This window comes from Brachyhypopomus gauderio, chromosome 1, assembly GCF_052324685.1.
Source record: "Brachyhypopomus gauderio isolate BG-103 chromosome 1, BGAUD_0.2, whole genome shotgun sequence".
Taxonomy (NCBI): domain Eukaryota; kingdom Metazoa; phylum Chordata; class Actinopteri; order Gymnotiformes; family Hypopomidae; genus Brachyhypopomus; species Brachyhypopomus gauderio.
Genome location: NC_135211.1, coordinates 2707961 through 2724148, shown reverse-complemented (window position 1 = coordinate 2724148; position 16188 = coordinate 2707961). Strand labels below are relative to the sequence as shown.

General features: G+C 43.1%; 1 protein-coding gene and 1 long non-coding RNA gene across 5 annotated transcripts in view; one reads left to right on the top strand and one right to left on the bottom strand.

Moving 5' to 3' along the window:
- Positions 1–344: 344 nt before the first annotated feature.
- LOC143516982 (NACHT, LRR and PYD domains-containing protein 3-like) overlaps positions 345–16188 on the top strand; it is a 32058-nt gene continuing 16214 nt past the window's right edge. For 2 of the 4 annotated variants that reach the window (XR_013131842.1, XM_077009048.1), the window contains exons 1-11: positions 345–468; positions 582–689; positions 913–1026; positions 3855–3962; positions 5376–5483; positions 5556–5663; positions 6220–6330; positions 8498–8555; positions 8862–9066; positions 11027–12803; positions 15653–15826. Coding sequence is in view for 2 of the 4 variants with exons in the window: in XM_077009048.1 (XP_076865163.1) it covers positions 419–468; positions 582–689; positions 913–1026; positions 3855–3962; positions 5376–5483; positions 5556–5663; positions 6220–6330; positions 8498–8555; positions 8862–9066; positions 11027–12803; positions 15653–15826 (2921 nt within the window). In the remaining 2 variants the exon portion in view is untranslated. Of the gene's footprint in view, positions 469–581; positions 690–912; positions 1027–1641; positions 1852–3854; positions 3963–5375; positions 5484–5555; positions 5664–6219; positions 6331–8497; positions 8556–8861; positions 9067–11026; positions 12804–13540; positions 15309–15652; positions 15827–16188 lie in introns of those variants that run through there. The other 2 variants (XR_013131851.1, XM_077009136.1) reach the window with 2 other exon arrangements.
- On the bottom strand, positions 360–2294 carry LOC143517134 (uncharacterized). The gene is made up of 3 exons (XR_013131864.1): positions 1867–2294; positions 898–1007; positions 360–495 (listed from the first exon to the last, which is right to left on the bottom strand). It is a non-coding gene; the product is annotated as an uncharacterized LOC143517134 (long non-coding RNA).

The following is a 16188-nucleotide window of genomic DNA, read 5'->3' as shown; positions in this document are numbered from 1 at the left end:
GAGGTCTGCAGAGGTAAAGAAACGATGAGTTTTAATTGTGCTATTTGGATTATAAATGTATGTTGAAGTAAGCTTAGTATTGTTTTAAATCTCATGATTCGCCAGATATTCGTCAACTTTGAACTTCAGCTGCACCATAAATGGCGATCTACTAAAATTCTTACCTGGATTGACCATAGCACAGAGAAGGATAACATACAAATTGTATTTTCCATTTTCAGCAGAATCTGTAACATCTGTATCTGTAAGTTTAAATGTTCATGACTTTATGCCGTGCCATCAGATTGATTTATAATCAGTGTTTTATTGTACTCCTCATTATGAATTAATGTTGACAGAGAGCAGCATCTGCAGGTGTCCAGGTGTGTGTGTGTGTGTGTGTGTGTGTGTGTGTGTGTGTGTGAAGAGGAAAACATCCATGATGGATCCTCGTATATCCAGCAGTGCCGCAGGAACCTCCGACCCAAAGTGAGGAGACTTCTATCAGTACTTTATCTGAGAAAACAGGAAGAGGGAATATTCAAGATAAATACGTTGTAGTGAAGGACATAATTACTCAACCTGTTCCTCATCTTCATCAGGGTGAAGAGAGCAGCATCTCCAGCACCCAGCTGTGAGTCTATGAAGAGTAACTGGTCCATCATGCAGCCTCCTGTATTCAGCAGTGACACTGTGACCTCTGACCCTATGTGAGTGACACAGTCACACACTCTGTAACTTTTCTCACCTCTCCGACTCAGAAACACACACTCATAAACTCTCATATGGGCTAAAACGCACACTGGTGTAAATAGTTTAAAACCTTAAAACTGTTTTGTGTGTGCAAGCAAATGTTTATTTCCTAGGATGAATAAATGCACACTAGTATAATAGTGAAAGGTTAATGCTTCATGTGACCTGTGTGCATCTCAGGACTGAAGCCCAGAGAGCAGCATCTCCAGTGTCCAGCTGTGTGTCTATGATGAGTGACTGCTCCATTGAGATACCTTCTCTACTCAGCAGTGGACCTGTGACCAATGACACAAAGTCAGTGACACATAACAGACCCAGAGATTCTTTAGCTTTAGGTCTGGAAGGGTGAGGGACTTGTTTGTCAGTAATTTAAGTTCTACTCTAGTTTCGCAGTTTAAGCTCATTTGGTAGGAGAGTCAATGATGACCTCTGAGTGATGGTAGTGATCAATAACATTTATACAGCTCTTAGTGAGGGTGGGGCCTGAGAGAGGGGGTAGGTAGTAGAGGTGTCTTTAACTAAGGTTTTTCATAGTCGAATCTGATTCGTCAGATTTTCCCTTTAGTCGACTAATAGTCGAATCAGGTTTTTTTTACTAGCACACCTTAAACAAGATCCCGTTCTCATTCAGGATTTTTTTTCCACTTCAAAGGAAAAACCTAAAACACTCAGATAAGTGAATAAACATGTTAGGTTGGCTTTATTCAGCTTTTATTTATTTATTTACTTATTTATTTTTTAATGAAACGTTCGAGAACATTAACAAAAAAAAGTCACCGTCAGTGCGCATATCGAACTTTGTCAGACAGGCACTGTGCAAAATGTCAAAAATATTTTAAATAAAATATGCCTGACTGAAAATATAAAAACTATTTGCCACACAACAGCAAAAAATATATAAATTACAGTAAGGTTCAAGTAACGGGGTTTAAAAAGCTGTCACGTCCAGCCCCTCCCTCCTCCCAGGCCCTGCCCAGTTTCCTTCGTTCCCAGGATTTCTCCCTCTGTCTGTCACGCCCCTGTCTTTAGTGCCCGCACCTGAGTCTCATTACACTCCCTTGTTTCAGTGTATATAATCCCCGTGGTGTTTCACTCCCATGTCGGTCATTGTTTGTTCATGTGAGTACGTCCTACCTTGCTCTCGTCCTGCTCTGCCTTGCTCTCTCTGTGTTCTCTAGCTTAGTGTAGATTCTCTCGTTGCCCTTTAGATCTGTTGCGTGTTGTCTCTTTTGTCTATATTACCTTTGTTGCGTTCCCTGTAGCTCATGTGTTCTGTTTGCTTAGCCTCTTTATGGTTAACCCGTCGTGTTCGGTTACAGTTCCCCCTTTGTCGTGTTTAGTAGTAGTCTGGTCTGTTCTCTCGTCTGCTGCCAGGTTTTGTTACTCCCTCTCCCCTTCATCGTTATGGTTCTCCCCGTTTCATTCATGTAGTTTGCGTTATGTTTATGTCGCTTGGTAATGTCAATGTGTGTTGTCTTTGCTTGGTTGTCTCCTTATTTTGTTCTATGGATTTAGCCTTTCGTTGTATAGTGCTATTCCTATTTTGTAGTCTGTTTCAGTCTCGTGTGTTGTTACTCCACTTTTAATAAATTCCCTATTTCTGCATTTGCGTCACTCCCGTCGTTACGAAACGTAACAAAAGCTCAAAAGTTCTTTAAATCCCTCACCCTCAACAATGTGCACTGGTCTCATATCAAGCGCAACAAACACTACAATTTTTTTAAATTTCCGTTTTTCTTTTCTGTGAAAGTGGTGGTCTCAAATATTCTCAAATATTTGTTTGCGTTAATCTTAGGGTCGCTGGTGCTGCAGACATGCTGGCTGAGCTGTCAACATGAATCTGTGGGTGTAACTGTCAGGAAAAAAGACATAAATGTTCAGATGTGTTCGTTGCCTGCATTGACATTTTTTTTTCCGCCTTACCTGTTTTAAATGGTATGCCATGTTGGTTGGTGTCGTGTGAAATGAAAGACGTTGATGACATAACTTGCACTTTACTTTGTTTGATTCATCTTTGTTTTTCAAAATACTCCCACATTTTTGAAGTTTTTTTTTAGTGTCCATTATAATCTTGGCAGATGCTGACTATCCTGTAGCGTGTTCAGCTCCGCTCATTAGGATTGTGCAACTGCAGGGTGTGATTTATTAATGTGTAGTAAGGAAAATGCCTATTGTTACTGCGCACACATCATTTAAAAATATTTATTAACAGAAATTAGGATGATTTTATTTGACAAAAGGCTATATATAATGAAAACGAAGACATTTCATGTAACAACTAATGCTTAGCAGCATCCTTGGGCACCCCCATGCAGTTAGAATGGTACATTCGACTAAGACGTTCATAGTCGACTAGGGGGTATAGTCGACTATAGTCGAATCAGCGACTATTACAGGTCACCCCTAGTAGGTAGTAAGGGTGGTGGCTGAGGGAGGGTGTAAGGAATGCCTCCTGATCTTTCCCAACCAGCTTCACCTGCCACTAATCACCCCACCCCTTTTTCTGTCATACTTATACACCTTCCCACCACAAAGTATTGCCGACACATGCCGCGTACTGATCGTTTCCATTTCCTGTTTGATCTCCCGTGTTCTGACCCTTGCTTACTCCCCAGACCTCATCTCCTGCCTAGTCCCTCTGTACCTCCTGGAATCTGCTCTCCCATTATGACCCTGGACTGTCCTGACCACCCCAAGAGAACGCTAATGCTACGAAGCTTAATTTACCTGTCGTTTTCTGTGCATGTGATTTATGTAAATAAAACCGGTATACTTCCGCAGTTGGATCCCTCTCGGTCTGGTCAATACATTACAAAGGGGGTGAATGTTTCCCATCTCTTGAACTTGATGCCTCACAGGTAGTCAATACAGCACAGAAGAATTGCAGAGACATTCGGCAAAATGCAGAAATATAAATACAATAATATAAAACAGAATTACAAACAATCTCAAAATGAAACAAACATATCGATTCCTTCACTCAACTAGAAATGTGTAATCTGCACTCTACTGTACACACCAGAGGATGTTGAGGTGTTCTTTAACACTAGGCTGGGTTTGTATAACCTTCACTCTATAGTTTCAGTGTCCTGCTTATCCTCTTTATGATGAACTGTTGACAGGGAGCAGAGAGCAGCATCTCCAGCACCCAGCTGTGAGTCTATGAAGAGTAACTGGTCCATCATTCAGCCTCCTGTATTCAGCAGTGACACTGTGACCTTTGACCCTATGTGAGTGACACAGTCAGATTTTTATTATCATACTGAACTACGATAAAACATAAACACAGACTCTAACTTTTCTCACCTCTCAGACTCAGTAACACACACTCATAAACTCTCATATGGGCTAAAACGCACACTGGTGTAAATAGTTTAAAACCTTAAAACTGTTTTATGTGTGTGCAAACAAATGTTTATTTCCTAGGATGAATAAATGTACACTAGTATAATAGTGAAAGGGTTTAGTGAGGGTGGGGGCTGTGGGAGGGGGTAGGTAGTGAGGGTGGGGGCTGAGGGAGGGGGTAGGTAGTGAGGGTGGGGGCTGAGGGAGGGGGTAGGTAGTGAGGGTGGGGCCTGAGAGAGGGGGTAGGTAGTGAGGGTGGGGGCTGAGGGAGGGGGTAGGTAGTGAGGGTGGGGGCTGTGGGAGGGGGTAGGTAGTGAGGGAGGGGGCTGAGGGAGGGGGTAGGTAGTGAGGGTGGGGGCTGTGGGAGGGGGTAGGTAGTGAGGGTGGGGCCTGAGAGAGGGGGTAGGTAGTGAGGGTGGGGGCTGTGGGAGGGGGTAGGTAGTGAGGGAGGGGGCTGAGGGAGGGGGTAGGTAGTGAGGGTGGGGGCTGAGGGAGGGGGTAGGTAGTGAGGGTGGGGCCTGAGAGAGGGGGTAGGTAGTGAGGGTGGGGGCTGAGGGAGGGGGTAGGTAGTGAGGGTGGGGGCTGTGGGAGGGGGTAGGTAGTGAGGGAGGGGGCTGAGGGAGGGGGTAGGTAGTGAGGGTGGGGGCTGTGGGAGGGGGTAGGTAGTGAGGGTGGGGCCTGAGAGAGGGGGTAGGTAGTGAGGGTGGGGGCTGTGGGAGGGGGTAGGTAGTGAGGGAGGGGGCTGAGGGAGGGGGTAGGTATTGAGGGTGGGGGCTGAGGGAGGGGGTAGGTAGTGAGGGAGGGGGCTGTGGGAGGGGGTAGGTAGTGAGGGAGGGGGCTGAGGGAGGGGGTAGGTAGTGAGGGTGGGGGCTGAGGGAGGGGGTAGGTATTGAGGGTGGGGGCTGAGGGAGGGGGTAGGTAGTGAGGGTGGGGGCTGAGGGAGGGGGTAGGTAGTGAGGGTGGGGGCTGAGGGAGGGGGTAGGTAGTGAGGGTGGGGGCTGTGGGAGGGGGTAGGTATTGAGGGTGGGGGCTGAGGGAGGGGGTAGGTATTGAGGGTGGGGGTAGGTAGTGAGGCAAAATGCGGAAATACAAATACAATAATATAAAACAGAATTACAAACAATCTCAAAATGAAACAAACATATCGATTCCTTCACTCAACTAGAGATGTGTAATCTGCACTCTACTGTACACACCAGAGGATGGCGAGTGTTCTTTAACACTAGGATGGGTTTGTATAACCTTCACTCTATAGTTTCAGTGTCCTGCTTATCCTCTTTATGATGAACTGTTGACAGGGAGCAGAGATCAGCATCTCCAGTGTCCAGCTGTGTGGGTGTGAAGAGGAACAACTCCATGATGGAGCCTCATTACTCCAGCAGTGGAGGAGGAACCTCTGACCAAAAGTAAGGAGCCTTCAGGATAAATACGTTGTAGTGAAGGACGTAATTACTCAACCTGTTCCTCATCTTCATCAGGGTGAAGAGAGCAGCATCTCCAGCACCCAGCTGTGAGTCTATGAAGAGTAACTGGTCCATCATGCAGCCTCCTGTATTCAGCAGTGACACTGTGACCTCTGACCCTATGTGAGTGACACAGTTACACACTCAGATTTTTGTTATCGTACTAAACTACTATAAAATCAAATTAGATTCTATTTAAATAGCGCTTTTTACAACAGTTGTCACAAAGCAGCTTTACAAGTGCCGAGTCCTAGCCCCCAGTGAGCAAGCCAAGGGCGACAGTGGCAAGGAAAAACTCCCTAAGGGCATGAGGAAGAAACCTTGAGAGGAACCAAGACTCAGGGGGGGAACCCATCCTCTTCTGGCTGACGCTGGTCACCATGACAACAATTTAAAGAGAGAGAGAGAAAAAATATATATATATATATATATAACAGGCCCAACTGGTTGCAGTTGACTGCTCCTTTAACTGTTCCCTCCGGATGGGGTGTTAAGGCAGAGAGGAGTTTCCCTAAGGATATTATTAAAGGCGGTAAATTAAAATGATGGCAGTATATAACAATTTATTTCATAATAAAGAACCATTGAGCTGTTAATGTTCCAAGTATTTAAACTGTTTTATATATGTGTGCAAGTAAATGCTTAATGTGACCTATGTGTATTTACAATTGTAACTCAGGACTGAAGCCCAGAGAGCAGAATCTCCAGTGTCTGGCTGTGTGTCTATGAGGAGTGATGCATTCATGTCTCCTCCTGCATTCAACAGTAGACGTGGGACCCCTGACCCAAAGTGAGTGACATTACAGACTCAGAGTCTTTCATAAGTGGGGGGTTGATTGCCCCCCAGTGTTTGGAGAAAGTGAACTTTCTTCTTCAAAGTGAAAATTGTGATTTTTTTTTTTTTTTTTTTTTTGCAAATTTATTAAAAATAAAAATCACGTCTGTGAAAAAATCAAGTTTTCACAGCCTTTGCCATGACATTCAAAACTGAGTTCAGGTGGGTCCTGTTTTGACTGATCATCCTTTAGTTGTTTTGACGACAACTTGATTAGAGTCAACCAGGGTGGAGGTGATTGGACATGATTTGGAGAGGCACACCTGTCTATACGAGGCCATAGTTATAGTTGACATGTCGGAGCACACACCAAGCCATGAATCAAGCAAAAATTGTCTGTAGACCTGCAAGACAGGATTCTATCGAGGCACAGATCTGGGAAAGGCTACAGAAAAATTTCCGCAGCATTGATGGTCCCAAAAAGCACAATGGCTTCCACCATTTGTAAATGGAAAAAGTTTGGAACTATCAGGTCCTAGAGCTGGCCACATGGCCTATCTGTGTGAGAAGGGCTTTAGTCAGGTGATGAAGAACCCGAGAGACACAACTTCATCATTGCTCTGTGGAAAGAGGAGAACCTTACAGAAAGACAACCATTTCTGCAGCACTCCACAAATTAGGCTTGTATGGTAGAGTGGTGTTGCGTCCTCGCTCTCTAATAGAACTAAGACTTGAGTAACTAACGGGTGCACAGGGTTGTTAGTGGGTGTGGGTCTAGGGTGTAGGGTCTAGGGTGTAGGGTGTAGGGTATGGGTGTAGGGTGTGGGTGTAGGGTGTGGGTGTAGGGTGGTATACGATAAACGGCACTCAAACAGTCAAACTGATGGCGACCAAAGACAGAAATGTACTGATATCCAGAGAGTGATCCAAACATGCCATAGCACAGATAAACAGAACATTACAACTAATAAAAGTCATAACTGCTCAACAGCTGCTAGGGCACAAGCCGTCAAGTGCTGCTAGGACACAAGCTGAGGCCTGATCAACCTTGGCTGGGTCGCCTGAGCGAGGGTGTATGATGTTCGAAAGACCCGAAACACCCCGTGACCTCAGGTAACATCACTGATGATGTGCCCTAGCTATGCATCAGAATATCACTACAACCGCCTCGTAAAACGTCCCATTGGTGGGCTGGTGAAGCCATTTCAAAACCCAATTTGCGGAACATGCCGATGTTAATTGTCAACGTCCAGATGACGATTGGCAACAAGTCCACCTACGGATATCAGACGACAGGAAAAGCAAAACACAACGTGTAATCTATGCATGTAACAAGTGGCCACTCCTCAGTCAACAACAGAAGACCGCTTGGATTCCCTGGTCTGACGAAACAAAAATTTAACTCTTTGGCCTCAATACCATGCATAATGTCTGGAGGGGAAAAACACACACTGCTCATCACCTGGCCAATACCGTCCCTTCAGTCAAGTGTAGTGGTTGTTCGCAGCAGGAACTGGGAGACTAGTCAGGGTCTAGGGAAAGATGACTGCAGCAATGTACAGAAACATCTTTGAAGAAAACTGCTCCAGAGCACTGTGGACCTCAGATTGGAGCAAAGGTTCATCTTCTAACAGGACAATGACCCTAAGCACAAGATTACAAAACACTGGCTTCAACACCACTCTGTGAATGTTATTGAGTGGCACAGCTAGAGCCCATACTCAAACCTGATTGAATATCTCTGGAGAGAATTGAAGATGGCTCCCGACACACTCTATCCAACCTGATGGAGCTTGAGTGATTCTGAAAGAAGAATGACAGGTGTGCCAAGCTTGTAGCATCATACTCAAAAAGACTTGAGGCTATAATTACTGTCAAAGGTGCTTTATCAATGTATTGAGCAAAGGCTGTGAATACTTGTATTATTATTTTTTTTATTCATTTTATTTCATTAATAAATTTTTAATCAATTTACAAAAAAATCACTCTGTTTCACACATTATGGGCTATTGTATGTATAATTTAGATTTTAATCAATTTTGGAATAAGTCTAACATAAAATGTTAGAAAAGTGAAGCGTTGTGAATACATTCCTGATGCACTGTAGATTCAGTATGGTTCTAATAAAGCATTTGTATAGAATGTACATGCATGCATTAGTCATTGTTCTGTTTGTCCACAGTGTCCAAAAGGAAAGAGTAAATAGAGTTTCAGAAGACATACTGGAGTCAATATTTAAGGTGTGTATGTGTCTGTACATATGCGTGAGATGGAGAAGGGTCTTGGCATTAGTGTGATTAAATCACAGGTCATAATGAGAGACTGGTTTTACTGCTTCATGCTTTACTTTAATGCATTTTTGTAATTTCGCTGATAATGAACAATACATCAACAAAATTGTTAACTTTAATATTAGGCTTAAGTTATTTTATAAATTATCCACAAGATCACTCAATCCCAATCAGTTCAGTCCTCTCTAATGTTTAATGGATTATCCTGTTATAATCATCAGTCAATAACACTCTTTACTGTTACTGTTTATTCAGGAGCTGGAGAACAAAATCATCTCTCTGATGAAAAAAGAGCTGAAGAGATTCAAGAATCTACTGAGTCCAGATTACCCAGAATGCACTGAGAGACAAGTGGAGGATGAGGAACATAAAAGCAGTGTTGGAGAGGGGGCGATGAAGATCACACTGCATGTCCTGAGGGACATGAACCAGACAGACCTCGCTAACACATTACAGACCAGTAAGAGATCTGGGTCATGAACCAGACAGACCTCGCTAACACACTACAGACCAGTAAGAGATCTGGGTCATGAACCAGACAGACCTCGCTAACACACTACAGACCAGTAAGAGATCTGGGTCATGAACCAGACAGACCTCGCTAACACACTACAGACCAGTAAGAGATCTGGGTCATGAACCAGACAGACCTCGCTAACACACTACAGACCAGTAAGAGATCTGGGTCATGAACCAGACAGACCTCGCTAACACACTACAGACCAGTAAGAGATCTGGGTCATGAACCAGACAGACCTCGCTAGCACACTACAGACCAGTAAGAGATCTGGGTCATGAGCCAGACAGACCTCACTAACACACTACAGACCAGTAAGTGATCTGGGTCATGAGCCAGACAGACCTCGCTAACACACTACAGACCAGTAGGAGATCTGGGTCATGAGCCAGACAGACCTCGCTAACACACTACAGACCAGTAAGAGATCTGGGTCATGAGCCAGACAGACCTCGCTAACACACTACAGACCAGTAAGAGATCTGGGTCATGAGCCAGACAGACCTCGCTAACACACTACAGACCAGTAAGAGATCTGGGTCATGAACCAGACAGACCTCGCTAACACACTACAGACCAGTAAGAGATCTGGGTCATGAACCAGACAGACCTCGCTAACGCACTACAGACCAGTAAGAGATCTGGGTCATGAACCAGACAGACCTCGCTAACACACTACAGACCAGTAAGAGATCTATGTCATGAACCAGACAGACCCCGCTAACACACTACAGACCAGTAAGAGATCTATGTCATGAACCAGACAGACCCCGCTAACACACTACAGACCAGTAAGAGATCTATGTCATGAACCAGACAGACCCCGCTAACACACTACAGACCAGTAAGAGATCTGGGTCATGAACCAGACATATCTCGCTAACACACTACAGACCAGTAAGAGATCTGGGTCATGAACCAGACATATCTCGCTAACACACTACAGACCAGTAAGAGATCTGGGTCATGAACCAGACATATCTCGCTCACACACTACAGACCAGTAAGAGATCTGGGTCATGAACCAGACATATCTCGCTAACACACTACAGACCAGTAAGAGATCTGGGTCATGAACCAGACAGACCTCGCTAACACACTACAGGACATGAACCAGACAGACCTCACTAACACACTACAGACGAGTAAGAGATCTGGGTCATGAACCAGACAGACCTCACTAACACACTACAGACCCGTAAGAGATCTGGGTCATGACATCATCACATCACTTTATTACTTTAGCTGGAGGACACTGTTGGTGAATCTCAGTTCACAGTGAGGATCTTATATCAGTGTTGGTGTGTCCTCAGTTGACCTCCCTTCAGTGTAGTTTGCTCAGGTGCAGACTCAACACTCTCCTACATGTATCACTGTTGTGTGTTGGAATAATGTTGTATTTTTGAGGATACATTATTCTATAGAACTGAGATTGTGGTCACTCAGATTTGACCACAGATCACTGTATCATGGTGTGACGGGTGTATCATGGTGTGACGGGTGTATCATGGTGTGACAGGTGTATCAGGTGTTTTTTCCAATTCTCCCCATTGTCTCCAGTCACCTAGTTGTAGCTCTTCCCAGTCAGGTGACAGTTACCAGTGTATGTAGTGGAACTTGAGATTGTGTAAGAATTTTCTCCATGAACCCATGTGTTCTCCATGTCAAAGTGCTGATTCAGTATTAATTAGATCCAGTAGACAATCTCAACAAAATGTCTGTTTTAATCCTGGAATCTAACACTTACAATCCTTTTACCACCCGAATTATCAAACCCGGGTTAGGTGGGATAAAAATCCAGTTAAATTATGTCTTGTATGAGTTTGAGTCTGTTATAACTGATCTAACACACTAACAGATTAACAAAAAATTAATGTGCGCGGCTGTCTTCCTGTTTTATCAGAACTGGCTCCTTCTTGCCACAGAAAGCTCAAATCCAAACTTCAGGACAAATTTCAGAACATTTGTGAAGGAATCTCACAACATGGAACCTCAGCACTTCTGAATGAGATCTACACAGAGCTCTACATCACAGAGGGAGGGAGTGGAGACGTCAATAATGAACATGAGGTGAGACAGATTGAGACAGCATCCAGGAGACCAGCAACACAGGAGACACCCATCAAATGCAGTGACATCTTTAGACCCTTACCAGGACAAGACAAAGTCATCAGAACTGTGCTGACTAAAGGAGTGGCTGGAATTGGTAAAACGGTCTCAGTGCAGAAGTTCATACTGGACTGGTCTGAAAGAAATGTAAATCAGGATGTTCTCTTCATATTTCCACTTCCTTTTAGGGAGCTGAATTTGATGAAGGAGAAACAGCTCAGTCTGGTGCAGCTTCTTCATTGTTTTTTTCCAGAAACACATGAATTAAAACCAACTCACTATACATACTACAAAATTCTGTTCATCTTTGATGGTCTGGATGAGTGTCGTCTTCCTCTAGATTTCCAGAACAATGAGAACTTGTGGGATGTAACGGAGTCGACCTCAGTGGATGTGCTGCTGACAAACCTCATCAAGGGGAATCTGCTTCCCTTTGCTCTCCTCTGGATAACCTCTCGACCAGCAGCAGACAGTCAGATCCCTCCTGAGTATATTGATCAAGTAACAGAGGTACGAGGGTTCAGTGGTCCTCAGAAAGAGGAGTACTTCAGAAAGAGAATCAGTGATCAGATCCTGGCCAATAGAATCATCTCACATGTGAAGTCATCAAGAAGCCTCTACATCATGTGCCACATTCCTGTCTTCTGTTGGATTGCAGCCACTGTTCTAGAGAGGATGTTGGGTGAAGCAGAGAGTGGAGAGATCCCCAAGACTCTGACTCAGATGTACACACACTTCCTGATCTTTCACATCAAACACAAGGACCAAAAGTATGATCAAAAAAGTGACATTGACCCTCACCAAACTAGAAAACATGTTTTGGCTCTGGGTAAACTGGCTTTTCAACAGCTGGAAAAGGGTAACTTGATCTTCTACGAGGAAGACCTGAGCAACAGTGACATTGATGGAGATTTGTCAGTGTATTCAGGAATGTGCACTCAGATCTTCAGAGAGGAGGTTGTGCTGCACCTGGGGAAGGTGTTCAGCTTTGTACATCTGAGTGTTCAGGAGTTTCTGGCTGCTTTATATACATTTATTACCTTCATCTCCTCCAACATCAATGTGCTGCAGCAGCAACACCCTGGATTGGTCATAAACAAATTGTCTGTCTTCCTCAACAGTGCGGTGGACAAGGCCTTACAGAGTCAGACTGGACACTTGGACCTTTTCCTCCGCTTCCTTCTGGGTCTCTCACTGGAGTCCAATCAGACTCTCTTACAAGGCCTCCTGACGCAGACAGGAAGCAGCTCTGACAGCAAAGAGGAAACAGTAGAGTACATCAATGAGAAGATCAGGGAGAATCTCACTCCAGAGAAATCCATCAATCTGTTCCACTGTCTGAATGAATTGAATGATCATTCTCTGGTGCAGGAAGTCCAAACATATCTGAGAAGACGAGGTGGCACTCGTCTCCGAGGATCCAGTCTCTCTCCTGCTCAGTGGTCAGCTCTCGCATTTGTGTTACTGAACTCAGAAGAGGAGCTGGATGAGTTTGACCTGAGGAAATATGACCCATCAGAGGAATGTCTACTGAGACTGCTGCCAGTGGTCAAAGCCTCCAGAAAGGCCATGTGAGTATTTTCATTTAGAGATTTACAGTGGACGTAGCACTGGATGATCTTAACTCAAAAGGTTCATGAAAAATGAAAAGGAAAGTGAGTGAACATTAGAGAGAGTAGGGTAGAGAGACCTTACATAAAAGCACACGGAAGTGATTGAAGGCTCCAACACCACATGCTTTACATGTATCCTATAAAGTTGTGGAATATTAGATAACACTCTGCACTGATCAGTTATAGTCAAGTCCAGTGATTCAGTTACATTAATGTACTGATTATGTCTAATACAGGGGTGTCAAACTCATTTTCTTCTGGGGGCCGCATACAACTTAATTGGATCTCAAGGGGGCCAGACCAAAATGAGTCTAAAATATCTGACTCCAAAATAGTCAGATATAGCGGGAAGACCGCTAGCAACCGTGGACAATCTCTAATAGTAGCAAAAAAAAAAAAAAAAAAAACGATGCAGCTCATTGGTATGTGGCACTATAGTGAGCTATTTTTAGAACAGGCCCACGGGCGACATGATGCCCGCGGACACCACGTTGGTGACCCCTGCTTTAGAGGGAATTGGTATTAGCATTGATTTACCTTTTAACTGATACTAATAATGAGCTCATCTGGCCCAGTATAGCTATAATCAAGGAAGATTAACAATTAACCAGATTTATTCAATAACCAACAAAATATAAAACAATAACATGACCATACTAGATTAAAGTAACAAGAATAATACCTAATGGAAACAGAGATATTGACCGGTGCAGACGATCTCACGGAGAAGAAGAGCAGAAGAGGAAGTGCCCAGAAGAGGAAGAAGAGCCCTGAAGAGGAAGAGACCCCCTGCACCCACAAATCTCTCTTTTTATACCCACCCCCCCAGCATCTTAAAGGGACAGCAGTCACAAAAACCAGGTTAACCAATGGGAATCAAGTTGCTGATAAAGACAACAGAGTACATTTGCATACGGAGTGTATTCCACACAGGACTGCCACCTTTGGGGTGAAGTCTACAAACCTTCTCAGGGAGTGATGGAAATCTTACCCTGTTAGTATAACCTTTCCCAGCACACAACAAGCTGCAAAATGAGACTAAACATGCCACACAAACACAGTGATATAACTAAAATACAAATGGTCAGTTTTATCCCATTGCTATGGGAACCTCTTGAGGTAAACCACCATTTGTTGCCCCCCATGGTTTTATGAGGAACACCAGATCCTGCCTCCCCCACAGGAACACATCTGACCACTCCTACATATTAGTGCAAAGAAGCAAGTTATAAAAAAATTATATGAAATTAGTTATGAACAACTTTTTTACTTTTTAAGAAAAGTATGTGCAATTTCAACAACACTTTTACTCAGTTAAACATTTACTTAAGTGCATTATGCATAAAAACTGATCACAGTGACATTTCCATGTCTGGGGAGCAATTCTGAACACATGAACTTTCCATTTTTCTTGAAAAATCCAACACTCTGTGTCCACTTTTCTCTTTTTTGACAAAGACTAGGGATGCACCGAAAATTCGGCCACCGAAAATTTTCGAAATTTACTTTCATCACCGAAACAACACGGCCGAAACAATGTGCTGTGATGACGCAAGCAAAAATCGTCACCTGCACGCGCTTATTTGGATAAAGCTAGCAAAAAAGTTTTCCAGTGATGGCGCCGAGGCAAAAGACATTACACCAAAAATTATGGAACTCGTTGCCTTAGACGATCAGCCGTTCTCTGTCGTAGAGGATGTGGGATATTGTAGGCTAATAGAGCACATTGAGCCCCGTTATGTTTTGCCGAGCAGACGACATTTCTCAGAAGCATGTTTACCTGAGCTGTTTAATGTTGTTGCAACTCACGTCACGTTTTTTATGAGAGAATTTATTTTTATCTTTCAGGCCAGTCAGTTATAATTAAATTTAACTCGTATAAAATACATATATTTATCCTCTCAGATAAAAACGGTCTGCAAGCGAGTTAAATTTAATTAGTGGTCGGCCGTTGTCAGCATTATTGCCGTTAACGGCCCACCACTAATTTTATTTTATAATATGCATTACTGTAATGTCAGTGCTAAATAAATATTTTCAAATCAAAGTTTGTAGTTGATTTATACTTTGAATAGCAATGACTTGATTTTAGTGAGGTTAGCCATAAATCCAATGTTACTAATAATTGGCGTAATGTAGGCTATTTCGGTTTTCGGCTTTCGGCCTTGGTTTCCTCATTTTTGGTTTTCGGTTTCGGCTAAGAATTTTCATTTCGGTGCATCCCTAACAAAGACATTTCACTTAAGGTGCCAGGGTCAACAAAAAAGCAGGTAAAGCGATAGAACTGACTGCAGATTTTAAATAAAATTGATTTATTGATTTATTCTTCTTTAATAATGCAGGTTTATTCCATGGGCTAGACTGAACCCCCTGGCGGGCCGGTTCCGGCCAATGGGCCGTATGTTTGACACCCCTGGTTTAATATATTATTTGCTGTCGAGTGGTGGGAGACTAAACACTCCTGTGAGTCAGCATACATTCATCTGCCAATACAGTTAGGTGTGATAAAGCACTTTCTGCTCACTGAGGTATTCAACCAACTGGGGAGGGAGACTCTAACTTCTAGAGAAGAATGAGCCCCAAGATCTCCTCAAATGTGCTAACACAAATGCTTGGGCACCATTTATTCAGTGGTTCTCTCATATGGGAATTCAGTCAAGGTTTGACTGGCAATGAAGATTTTGTTTGTATGTTTGTCACAAGCTCATCTGTACTAAGTACGAATGCTTTATCAGCTTCATAATCTAAGCTCTGTGTGTAAGGGCGTAAGAGAATCTCCTGGGCTAAACTTTATTCTCTTTTTGCAGACTGTCAGGTTGTGGTCTTACTGAAGTATCTTGCAAATGTCTTGCATCGATATTAAAAACAGAAAACTCCCTGGTAAGAGAGCTGGAGAGTAATAATAATTATGTGCAGGATTCAGGAGTGGAGCAGCTCTGTACTGGACTGAAAAGTTCGTACTGTAAACTGGAGATCCTCAGGTGAATTTTCTAAGTTTATTCTTTGTTGAAAAAAGTAAAGTGGCAACACTACAGATACATTTTTAAAAGGTCAATTTCTTTTTTAGAACAAACTCCTTCACAGTACAGTATTAAAGAAATGCAAGATAATGTCATACTTTTACATTATTTTATGAATTTCTCTTGTTTAAATATTTCAAAATATTATTTATATTACTCTGTTTATATTATTCAGTTAAATTAACTGCATTTCATTACATAACCACACTGTGGAGACAAAAAGAAACATGACTGTGCATGAATATCAAATAGAAGAGAAATATGACATTCTGTGAGTCTTTTTTCCATTTGTATGCAGATATTTGTCAAAATTATGCTTCTTA